This window comes from Drosophila bipectinata, chromosome XL (assembly GCF_030179905.1).
Source record: "Drosophila bipectinata strain 14024-0381.07 chromosome XL, DbipHiC1v2, whole genome shotgun sequence".
NCBI classification, from domain to species: domain Eukaryota; kingdom Metazoa; phylum Arthropoda; class Insecta; order Diptera; family Drosophilidae; genus Drosophila; species Drosophila bipectinata.
The window spans coordinates 7,707,534-7,718,494 of NC_091734.1; the positions used below are offsets into that span (position 1 = coordinate 7,707,534).

Below are 10,961 nucleotides of genomic sequence, written 5' to 3' on the forward strand. Positions count from 1 at the left end.
GGGGGGAACACACTTCTTTTTCGGTGTTACCCCACCCCTTTTGCGAGCGCTAGCGATATCTTTTTTTTGAACACTATGCACCCGCTAGTGTTTCCCAAATCAGAGTAGGCTTGAAGTTCGCAGAAACTTGGACATCTCATCTGGACCCAAAAACTCCTAGTCATTGCATTTGCAAACTTCCACGTAAGAGGACATCAAAGCGAAAATTATTTTCATCAATTTTCAACTTTTCGGTTCAGTTTTTTTTCACTGAGTTTTCAAGTGTTTCTAACTTTGCTACAATTTTCGATATGAATCGCTCAAAGCCAACCAAGAAACAACCTGACGCGAAGGTAAGTTTTAGCCTTATTGTGAAATTAATATGTGAAAGTGAAATATTAACATAAAGCTTCAAAAGAGCTATGCTGCCGCATTGAAGGAGGAGTCCGAGTGCGTCTCTTGGCGCTCACCGCGTCCGTCCTCGGACAAGCCGCAAGATGTAGCGGCCTCCAACGAGTACGTACCGACAAACCCGTCATCTTCGAGTGGGAATGAATACGTACCGCCGTACATACCGGCAACTTCTACGCCTTATGAAGAATATGTTCCGACATCTCCGTCGGCAGATTATTCGACCTGGAAAGAATATATACCATCGACCAATCCGCCGAATTTTCCGGCATGGGGCGGATTTGCTAGTTATTCGGCCCATTCTAGGGTTACCACCCAGATGCAACACGATGACTGGCAGAATGAGCCGTACTTTGCAAGCAACCTGAAGTACTATCCGCACTTGCCGCAGCCGCTCTGGGCCGGCGACTACCAGACCTTCGCTGATATCAAGGCCGCCATTTCGGCGGGCAACCACTCCCAGATCCGTCCGCCGTTGACCCAGTTCTACGCCACGCCGGTCATCAGGGCAGCTCGTGACCTGGAGAACTGCGGCCGCGAAGACTGGATGCGCATGGGCTACGGTTCATGGCGCCCGTACGAGCTTGGGCCCGGTGGCCACTCGATGTCGCACCGCAGCAACTTGATGAATTCCGCCGGAATGACCCTTCCGACAATTGAGGAGGGTGGCCCAGTCCAGGAGGGCCAGGAATGGGATGAGGAAGGCGCCGTTGGAGGTGAGCCACTCCCTGGCCCAGGTCCAAATTCTGCTGCGGTGGCTGGAGCCTGCGCCCCAGAGCCTACTAAAAATGATTCGACTCCAATGCCGGAGCGCATTTCCCGCTACCGTACCCAGACCGCAGCGGCTTACTCCATGAACTTGACCTTCAAGGTCATCCAGACTACCGACTCACCATACCCCATTGTCCGGGACAACGGGACACTGATCAAGCCTCTGCCGAAGGCCCCGTACCGCCCACCGGTGGTTCCCAAGAAGGAGGATGACATGGAATTGGATGACGATCAGCCGTCCACATCCGCTAAGTGTAAGCCACGTTCATCAAATTGATCCAGCCCCATGCTGTTCCACCCATTCACGAAAAACTCGATTCATTTGCATTTTATATACTTCATATTCATAATCATAAACAAATTTTGTATTGCTTGACGAGAAACGCTAATAAAGACGACTCTCTAGTCCTAGATGGCGAGGGCTCGTTACCTGCGTTCTTGGAACTGAATAATTGATAATTGGGGGTTGGGGTTTGAGAACTGTTGAGAACAATTGAGAACTGGAATCGGAATCGGAATCGGAATCGACGTTTGCCGTTTGGCATTTGGTTCAAGTTTAATGCACTTTTTGCGCAGCAAATAATTCGCCAGGGGACGACGGTACTATCTCATCTAAGTGCTCTATCGTAATCATTTTGGCTTTTGTGGCGGCACGCCGCGACTGCCGCCTCTTAAAAACAGCCCCAGAACAACAATAACACCACAACACACCACACCACAATAAATAAAACAACATAAAACAGCAACCGCAGCAGATATGACATGAAAAGCTAAGTAAACATTTCGTTGCTACTTGAGTTTTGACACAATTCGAGGCCTGGAACTGTCGAGGTTGCGGCGGGAGTCGATCCTGGTATCCCCTACGAGTTCCGAGCAACACCTATTATCCTATGGTATTTGATGTAAATGTTATATCCCCCTTCGATTGGTGCAACCCATTTATTTTTGCTAGAAAAAAAGGGTGTCAAGAATTCATGGGGTTTATCTATCGAGATATGCCGGGGCAGGCACGATCTTCAGATAGAAGCCTTGTTTACCCAGATATTGTCTATTGTTCTGGCGGAGTTATGCGATCGGTGGAAGTATGTGAAGGTTCTATATTTGTCTGCTTAGGGCTAGACAAACAATCGATAATAAAGCAAAGTCTATAGTGGTTATCGTAGGTCACACTATCCCCTCTATATATACCGGGCGATGTTTCCAGAACTTTGGCGAGTCACTAGAGTATCCACTCTGATAAACAGGCTTTGATCCTAATTCCCACATAGATCAGTCTTTATCGGGAAGACGATTTTCGTTGCCAGCTTATTGTTTCATGGGGTCAGCCGATAACCCGGACATCTCCGATTCCGATTCCGAATCCGAATCCGATTCCAGTTTTCAGCCGACTGACCGCCCCTCGGAAACAGCATCGCAATCGGAGCCCCTAAACACCTATAGAGCCGCATGACTTTCTAGCGATATGGATACAGGTCGCCACCGCCACCGCCATGGTAATAATTCAGTTTCAATCTGCTGCTAACTTATGCTTATTTTTAGATCTTATACAATGCGTCATTTTCAGGAGATTAGTTCGGCATAGTACTAACATACGTACAATCGGCGAAGAGAGGTCAAGACCGGTCCCGGGTCCAAGTAGTTCCAGCCGGACCGGCGAGACGCCACGGGAACTAATTAGACTGCTTCCAGACGCGCCCTACTGAACCGTGAATACACACAATACTATATATGAATGTAGATGTACTCCATCGGGTCCATCCATTGTCAAGTTCGATCCGGATCGAGACTTGGCCTATAGTTTGCGTCACCCTGGTGACTTGTGTCACCGCAAGTGGGGTTTTATCTGGATCGGATCGTGTCAAATGTCCACGTACTGCCGATTTCTTTGGGTGCCACGACCCTATCGGGGAACTATGCATGCGGCCATTTGGCACGAACCCCGGGGGTGACGTAATTGTTTGGTCAATGAAAAATGCATATTCGTGAATAGGCGAAAGTACTTCTTTCCACTGGGAATCAAAACAAAGACGTTGCACTTTCGGTTGTTTGTTTTTTCGGGGCCAGGGCCTATCGTCTATTAATCAATTTCAGAGAAATGGGAATTTCGAAATGGTATATCCCGCCATCCGGCCATTATCGCTCGGGAAATCCTTTAGCATACTTTTTGGATGCCTCTCAGAGGCCCTCCCATGCAACCTCGCATCCCGTCGAGCAATTGCAATTAATTAAAACCTGATTAATAGTCGGCTGATTAGCACACCTCGACTGCCCGGAATGCGACCACGTGCCGGCCGGATTTCGTAATCCCCAGTAGTTGAGTATTCCACAGGTGCATCGGTCCACTGCCAAGAATTCTCTGGAAGCGGCCCAAGTTCCGCTTTCTTTTAATAGAATCTTATGCCACAAATCAGGGTCGGAATGTATACTAGATGCACTGAAATGCAAAGAATCGCCCAAAAAAACGCGCAGAATAAAATATGTTTAATCAGAGCTGGAAATCGGGAATGGTGTACATACTATGGTACTATGGTGTGTCCAAAGTGCCCCAGTCAGACGCATTTATCATTAGACCAATGACAGCGCCTTCAGGTGCACTGGTGTAGGTGTACTGGTCCACATAGTATACCATATATATGTATATGGACAGTTCGGAATATAGCATTGTGGAGTATGCGGACCACGTCAATGGCTCGCCTAGGTGATACGGATGTGTGCGGCATTCGAGAGGAGATCGGAATGGATCGGTCCGATTCGGCCAGAGGCTCTCAGCAAGGGGGGACTAAGCCCTAACACATGGGCCCGGCTAATGGTATCAATTATAATACTATATTCGCGGCTCTATTATCAGCAGCAATTAGAATATATAACAATCTTTTATAGTAGGCCTTTTGTCATGGATCGTCAGCCGATTTCTGGAAGAAGCATTTATAATAATTAGTCTGAATAATCTGCGGGTTTAATGACCCTTTCGGCTAATTTATAGTTTATTTTGTTAGTTCTTATCAAAATCGAAATTAGGTTACATCGTCCTAATAAAGATTAGAAGCTTTTAATTGGGGCTTGGATGGATTAATTGGTACTTAAGTGCTAGGATGATCTATGGGTGATTCCTCTGAAAAATACAAATGAAAGTCATCTTCAGCTGGGAAATCATAGAGCTAACAGACTTTAAGAGGCCTGAGTAGCCCCCACTCTGGAAACCCCACCTGTAGAGCCTCTGATCTATTCTCTATACAGCCATAGAGATATAGCTACCAAGTCTAGGCTATATTTGCGGCGTCGACTGCGACGCCTGCTGAGGCAGAGACCCTTATCAGGCCATTCCGGCTTATATTTAGAGGAGTCGCCTGGCCCTCCACAGTTTCCCAAGCGACGCGACCGGCACAGCAGGTGTCCAGCCCCCAAAATCTATACAGAAGCCGCACTTGCACCTGGAATTCAACTTGCACTGAATCCAGAATGAAGCTGGACGTGGAGAGCGAGAAACAGATGCAGCGAGGACGAGTGGGAGTGGGTCCTGAGCCGCCCAAGTACCTCAACGAGGACTTCTTCAAGGCCGCCCTGGAGGACGGTCTGCGGGACATGCGGGTGGACATCAAGAAGATCATATTTGCAGAGTCGAGCGGCGGGGGCGGCGAGAACTACTGCAGTAAGATCTACAGGGCGAAGGCTCTCTACCGGAGCAGCAAGCGGCAGCTGGACGAGGAGCTGGCCCTGATCGTTAAGAGCATTGCCATCACCCCGGCCACCCAGTTCCTCGAGGAGCTGGCCGTCTACCTGCGCGAGAAGATCTTCTACTTCGACGTCCTCGGCAAGCTGGAGGTCCTCATCGGCGACGGCTCCAAGTTCGGAGCCAAGTGCCTGTACACCACCCGGGAGCCCATCCAGACCATCGTCTTTGACGACCTCACCCAGTACGGCTACAAGCTGGCCAGCCGCCAGAGCGGCCTCAACGAGGAGCACTGCGTCGTGATCCTCAAGAAGCTCGGAAAGTTCCACGCCAGCTCCATGCTCCTGGCCGAGAAGGTGAGTTTTTGCAAGCACTTGGTACTTTAAGAGCTGGACCGGAAGCGGGGGTCAGAGATCTGTGGTATCGCGGGGGCAGTCTGGTCACGAGACGATTCGGCCAGAAGATTCCAAAGTTCAGTGCAGCAGAGCTTATAGAATTCAGAATTCCAGAATCGAATCGCAATTGAATTAGTACGTCGTCCGCTTGATTCATTATTTTGATTTGTTGGCTGTGAGTCGGCCATTACACAATCGGTTTGGAAAAAGCACACACTAGCACTATATGTAGTATAGGGGTATTCGAAATCGGCCGGATCTAAAGTGCCACTCGATTGAGAATCACCAAGTAATCAGTGATGTTGCCGCCCGACTTTATCATGAATGAGAAATATGATGACCCAGCACCGACGTCAATTCCAGATGGGATTCGGAATGGGCCTTAGATTTCTTAGCAATAGACTGTAGACTCTAATGGATGATCAATCCTTTGCCAGGAGCCCAGTGTCCGGGAGCACTTCACCACAGGCATGCTGGACGAGAACTACATCCGGACGAACGAGCGCTTCATCAACTTCATGACCCTGCAGCTGCGAACCCTGGCCAATGTGGTGGCCAAGTGGCCGGGCTACGAGGTGCTGGCCACCAAGCTGCATCGCCACTGCGACAACATCAAGGAGAACCTGGTCACCACCGGGCGGCCCCTGCCCGGCGAGATCACGGTGCTGAACCACGGCGACCTGTGGGTGAACAATTTCATGTACAAATACGACGACTTGCAGCCTACAAAGCCGTTCGATGCCATCTTCGTAAGTGATATATTTTTCGGAGAGAGACTCCTCCTAACATAAGCCTTGTCCCTGTCCAGGTGGACTTTCAGAACAGCTTCTTCGGCAGTCCGGGCTGCGACATTAACTTCTTCCTGAACAGCAGCGTCCAGCTGGACGTGCTCATCCACCGGCGGGAGTTCCTCATCCAGACCTACTACAATTCGCTGCGGGACAGCCTGGAGCGGATGCACTATGAATTCGTGCCCAGCTACGCGGACATTCAGCACGAGATCCGGGCCAGGGAGCTGTACGGGTTCTTCTCCTCCTATGCCTTCCTGCCGATGGTGACCATGAAGAAGGAGGACTCCTACGACATCAGCATCGAAGCCCTCACGGACCAGGACTTTGCCAAGAAGAAGGTCCAGCTGATGTTCTCCTCCAATCCCCGCACCACCGACACCCTGCGCTACGCCCTGCGCCGCTTCGACGAGTTGGGAATATTCGATTGATCCCCTGCTCCGCAAACTCATCGGTAACTAATCGATGGCCAGACTCCCTTTTCTTAGTCCTTTAGTAGGCTATGCCGCTCTTTTTTTTGTTTTTGTTTTTAAAGTACGTAGTCTTAAGTGCATTCTAACTATTAAATACAATATCTTTTTTATAAAACAATAAACCAGACTCGCTGGGGAAAGCTTCAAATCTATAACAATCGATTATTGTTCATTTCTCTCATAAATATTTATTCTAAAAGGCAAGTTGGTTAAAAAAAAAGAGTGAAAATTAATGAATCTCTTGGGTCAGCTCTCTGACTTTAACTAGAACTCCCAGGTGGGCAGCCACTTGAGCTTGTGCATCGTGGAGTTCGGCTCGTTCGCCATCGGGCCGGTCATTCCGTAGGCCAGTGGAGAGAAGACGGCGAAGCTGTAGACCAGCACGGAGAGGACTCCTCCGAGCAGGACGTGCTGAACCCACTTGGGCAGGGGCCTGATGATGTAGTTAAAGATGATGCCCGTCAGCATGGAGTTGAAGATCAGGGCCGGGAAGTAGTGGTGGAAGTAGAGCACTCGGCCCATGGCCCAGAACGGCAGGTAGTGAAGCACCCAGCCCACGAAGAGCCAGGCGGCGGCCTGCAAGGATCTCGATGGCTGGCAAGGGGCCTGCGACTCAGACTTCGGCGCGCTGGGGGGAGTGGGGCAGCAGCTGCAGATGTCCGTGGTGGAGGGCTCACTGTCCTCGCTCTGCGCTGGACACGGGGAGCGGCGGCTCTCTTGGGCCAGGGCCAGAGCCTGGGCCTCGGCCAGTCCATCCCTGCGCTGCTGGACGATGGCGTTGTACATGAAGACCACGACGAAGAGGGCCAGGAAGATGAGGTTGCTCCACCAGATCAGCGGATTGCCCAGCAAGTAGATACGGTACTGGCTGCCGGAAAAGAACTGGCCCTAAAAAAAAACCAGAAGGATTAAATCCTTTGGCCAAAAGGGCTAAAGACTCTGCCTACCTTGTAATTGATTGGCCACTGCCATGGACGACTAGTGACCTCGCCCTCCTTGGGCTTGAGTCCTGCGTTGCCCTGAAGCATCACGGCGTGGGACTCCAGGAAGCGGGCAAAGAATCCAGGAGCGTAAATACTGAAGCTGACACTGGGCACTGGGATTGGGCGTACAAATTAGGGATTAAAAGCCTAAGACTCCAAGTCTCCAACTTACGCAGCTCGTGCTCATTGTCCTCGACGTTCCACTGGGAGTACTTGTCACGTATGTTCGGGTTGCAGGACACCTCCTGCTGCTCGAAGCCCCACTTGGGCAGCTGCTTGCCGCTGGAGGTGAGGGCGCAGTTCTGCACCATGTGGATGAACCGCAGCCGGGACGTCACCGTGTGCACCGTCTCGTTGATCTTTCCGCCCACAATCATCACTCGCCAGACGTCATTAACGTCGCCGACGCCATTCTAGGAGATAATCTATGGTTAAGGCTATCCTTCCCATTAAGTAAGTCAAAGTACATACCTCTCCGTATCCTGTGACCTGGAGATGCTTCTTCGTCATGGGTGAGGGCTCGGCATGGGAGTGGAGGTTCCTCTTCGTCATCAGATGCTCCAGTCGGATGAGGTCTCCGTGCTTGAGCAGCTGCAGCTTGCCCTTGGCCACCTTCTGCTTGTTTTGGGGCTTTATCACGAACTTGTTGTTCTCGTCCTTGTGCGTGTAAGTGGTGATCTGCAAGGATTTTAGGAATATTTAAAACCGTCGATCCTCAATCCTTAGACTTGGATCTCACCTGCTGTTGTCGGGCGCCCACTCCTTTGGGGTACAAGTGGAAATGGGAGTGAAGATAGCCACCTCCGGTCTTGTGGTTCTTGATGGTGACCACTGAGCCGTAGGCCACGTCCCGGGGCATGCTGGCATTGTAGAGCGAGTTCCCGATCAGGCGCGACTGGAAGGCGGAGCTGTAGAATCCATCCCCGTTGCCGCTTTGGTTCAGGACAGTCAAATGGATGTAAAAGAAGACGGTGTAGAGGAAGACGGGCCAGAAGATGAGGGCGATGGCCCGACAGGCCACCTGCTTGGCGGTCTCCCAGATGGGCTTCTCCAGATCGCCCAGGATGATCCACAGCTCCGTGGCGGTGTGCAGGCCCACCAGAAGCACCACAAACAGGCCCACGAACTTGACGCTGATCGTGCAGGACAGCATGGTGCCGGTTAAGAAGAGCCACGCCCACCAACGCAGGCTGTAGGATGCACCACTAGCTGTGGCCTTCGAGATCTTCACCATGCCCCACACGGAGGCCATCATAAAGAAGAGCAGAATGGGGTCGAGCAAGATGTACTGGTTAAGGGTAAGTAGTCCCACATCTGTAAAGGATCATGTTTTAAGTAAGCTGAAAGGATAACAGTAAACGTATCCTACCAAAAACCAAATAGGCAGCCGACAAAATGGCTGCTTCGTGGGATCTGGTTAGATCGTAGACCGTATCGAAGCCCATGGGCATAATGAGGGCCCCCAGGGTGGTGCAGAACTAAGGATTAGAGTGTAAGGATACAAAATAGTCACATATCTCAGCCACTTACGTAACGCATGCCCTGGTAACGGGTTTCGTTGTATTTGTCACCTGGTTTATCGAAAGCGAACTTTCCATCGTAGCCCGTTAAGTAGCCCGAGAGTCCAATTAGCATCTGGAAGGGATTATCATATACTACCATCAATAAGAAATCAAGAAGAAACTCACCTTTCCCAGCGGTGGGTGGACATCGAAGAAGAAGGTGCGGTTTATGTACCAACTCCCCATCTTTCCAAAGTGGGTCTCGTCCCAGCTGGTGAGAGAATACTTTTTCAAGAGACTGTCTTCGGAGTTTAATGTGACCCACTTACCAAATGTGATCTGGTTCGGTGACCTTGTAGAATCGGGTGGCAAAGGTGATCAGGAAGACGGTGGCCAAAAGCAGACCCCAGTTCCTATCCCAGAAGAATTTGTTCAGAAAGGTGTAGAAATGCGTGGGCCACTTACCAGTTGGCTTTATTGCTGGAATCGGTTGCATTCTTAGCGGGATTCTTGGCCAGTTCCTTGGTGGAACCTCGCCGCGAGCACTTGGAAGCCTTCACCACACTTGCAGCCATTGTTTTAAACTTAATTTGTTTTTATTTTAAATTAAAAATAAATAAAAAATAGGACATGTTCCTCGGACGCAGAGAAATGCGCTGAACACGTCAACAAAAACAAACGAACTGATCGCTGGAGAATGCTTTCTCTTTCCGCTCGCTACATTCTTTCTTTGTTGTTTTTCATCGTTTGTGGCCAAAACCGGTCTTGGACCGGGCTTTAACTGTGCTTTGAGCCAAACAACTTTTGGGCCAGCTGCTTGTGTCGGAGGTGCTTTTGCCGCTTTTATCGATAAATCTGTGCCATCTCTTGGCTTCTTCGAGGAAGTTAAGATTATTTACTTTGCTTTCGAAGAAAGTGGCCATTTTGGTTTTTAAAGTTGGTGGCGCCCCTGGCGGACAGCAGAGGAAGTCTTCTTGAGCCAAAAAGTATGCTATTTTTTTGAACTTTTAAATATTTTTCAAGAAATGATAATAAAACTGGTAGATTCTTTTATTTATCAACAGTTTTGATAATTTCAAAAACTAGATATAAAATATATGATAATAATTTATATTTTATTATAGTACGTCTTTAAATTATAACCATTAATAGCCTCAACTTCCGTAACCATTATTACCTTAATGTTTTTCTTTGTTTCCTCTTAATTTTTCCTCTTTCCTGAGAAAACAAAAGAAGTGAACCGAGTTTGGTAACAAATTGAAATGTGGAACCGGTTCTAGGCCAATGTTAATGGCCAATTTGGTGGCCTCCCGATTCTGGCTTGAATGCATTTGTCCCTCAATTCGTTCTGCTGCTATTAGGGAAAATTGGCTTGGCCGCAGCAGACTTCTTAGCCGCATTTAACACCCGCAAATGGCCGGCTATTGGACTATTTCGGCCCAATCTTCGAGCTGGCCAAGTCAAGCCCGTTGTTACCTGTTTGCTTGACCGGCTTTCTGGCTTTCGGCCAACTTGCTAGGTGCCTTACCTCTTCTTGCAGTGAGAAAAACTAGTCTTAACTGGTGTTATAGTTTATTATGGGAGTATGGTGCTTCAGGAAACCCTTTTTTTTGGCAGTGTATGAGGGGCAAGACGAACATGAACGACAACACCGATGCGGATGACGATAAAGCGTTAGGGTTGGCCGGGCTCTGCATTGCTCTTGGCCATCGTCTCGCTTTCTGGCTCCCCTCTCTTCCTGGCCGGCTCGATGCAGTCCGATGAGGAGGCCACAAGAAGTCCAGAGGCAGTCCGAGTGGAAGCTTAAGTCGCGGGGCAGAGCGGCTTTAATCGCTTTGATCTTGGCGCACAAGAGTTAATTGCACGCTTGCTGCACAGTTGCTGTTGCTTGTGGCTTCTCTTGTTGCATTCATGTTGTTGTTGTTGTTGTTGCTGTTGCTGGTGCTCCGGCTTGTTGCTTCCACAGGCCGCACAGCAATTTGTTGGATA

At 49.6% G+C, this 10,961-nt stretch overlaps 3 protein-coding genes across 4 annotated transcripts; 2 read left to right on the forward strand and 1 right to left on the reverse strand.

Moving 5' to 3' along the window:
• Window positions 1-198: 198 nt before the first annotated feature.
• LOC138926714 (uncharacterized) lies at window positions 199-1,593 on the forward strand. Of its 2 annotated transcripts, none has more exons than XM_070281785.1 (2): window positions 199-332; window positions 398-1,590. In XM_070281785.1, exons 1-2 carry the CDS (start codon window positions 291-293, stop codon window positions 1,436-1,438), a joined length of 1,083 nt encoding a protein of 360 aa, XP_070137886.1. In that variant the 5' UTR covers window positions 199-290; the 3' UTR covers window positions 1,439-1,590. The 2 variants fall into 2 exon arrangements, with proteins under 2 accessions (XP_070137886.1, XP_070137880.1); XM_070281779.1 differs by having other exon boundaries at window positions 202-332; window positions 389-1,593.
• Window positions 1,594-4,512: 2,919 nt separating this feature from the next.
• LOC108122849 (uncharacterized) lies at window positions 4,513-6,595 on the forward strand. Its single transcript, XM_017237671.3, has 3 exons — window positions 4,513-5,187; window positions 5,664-5,975; window positions 6,035-6,595. Exons 1-3 carry the CDS (start codon window positions 4,621-4,623, stop codon window positions 6,443-6,445), a joined length of 1,290 nt encoding a protein of 429 aa, XP_017093160.2. The 5' UTR covers window positions 4,513-4,620; the 3' UTR covers window positions 6,446-6,595.
• A 105-nt stretch (window positions 6,596-6,700) lies between these two features.
• tw (Protein O-mannosyl-transferase 2) lies at window positions 6,701-9,781 on the reverse strand. Its single transcript, XM_017237670.3, has 10 exons — window positions 9,438-9,781; window positions 9,302-9,385; window positions 9,159-9,243; window positions 9,001-9,105; window positions 8,840-8,948; window positions 8,210-8,784; window positions 7,942-8,148; window positions 7,643-7,883; window positions 7,435-7,583; window positions 6,701-7,375 (listed from the first exon to the last, which is right to left on the reverse strand). Exons 1-10 carry the CDS (start codon window positions 9,545-9,547, stop codon window positions 6,752-6,754), a joined length of 2,289 nt encoding a protein of 762 aa, XP_017093159.2. The 5' UTR covers window positions 9,548-9,781; the 3' UTR covers window positions 6,701-6,751.
• Window positions 9,782-10,961: the final 1,180 nt, after the last annotated feature.

Coding starts and splice junctions, on each gene's coding strand:
- LOC138926714 (XM_070281779.1), top strand. CDS start 291: ATGAATCGCTCAAAGCCAACCAAGAAACAACCTGACGCGAAG. Junction 333..388: donor AGAAACAACCTGACGCGAAG/GTAAGTTTTAGC, acceptor ATTAACATAAAG/CTTCAAAAGAGCTATGCTGC.
- LOC108122849 (XM_017237671.3), top strand. CDS start 4,621: ATGAAGCTGGACGTGGAGAGCGAGAAACAGATGCAGCGAGGACGAGTG. Junction 5,188..5,663: donor CCATGCTCCTGGCCGAGAAG/GTGAGTTTTTGC, acceptor ATCCTTTGCCAG/GAGCCCAGTGTCCGGGAGCA. Junction 5,976..6,034: donor AGCCGTTCGATGCCATCTTC/GTAAGTGATATA, acceptor GTCCCTGTCCAG/GTGGACTTTCAGAACAGCTT.
- tw (XM_017237670.3), bottom strand. CDS start 9,547: ATGGCTGCAAGTGTGGTGAAGGCTTCCAAGTGCTCGCGGCGAGGTTCC. Junction 9,106..9,158: donor TCCACCCACCGCTGGGAAAG/GTGAGTTTCTTC, acceptor AATCCCTTCCAG/ATGCTAATTGGACTCTCGGG. Junction 7,884..7,941: donor AGGTCACAGGATACGGAGAG/GTATGTACTTTG, acceptor ATTATCTCCTAG/AATGGCGTCGGCGACGTTAA.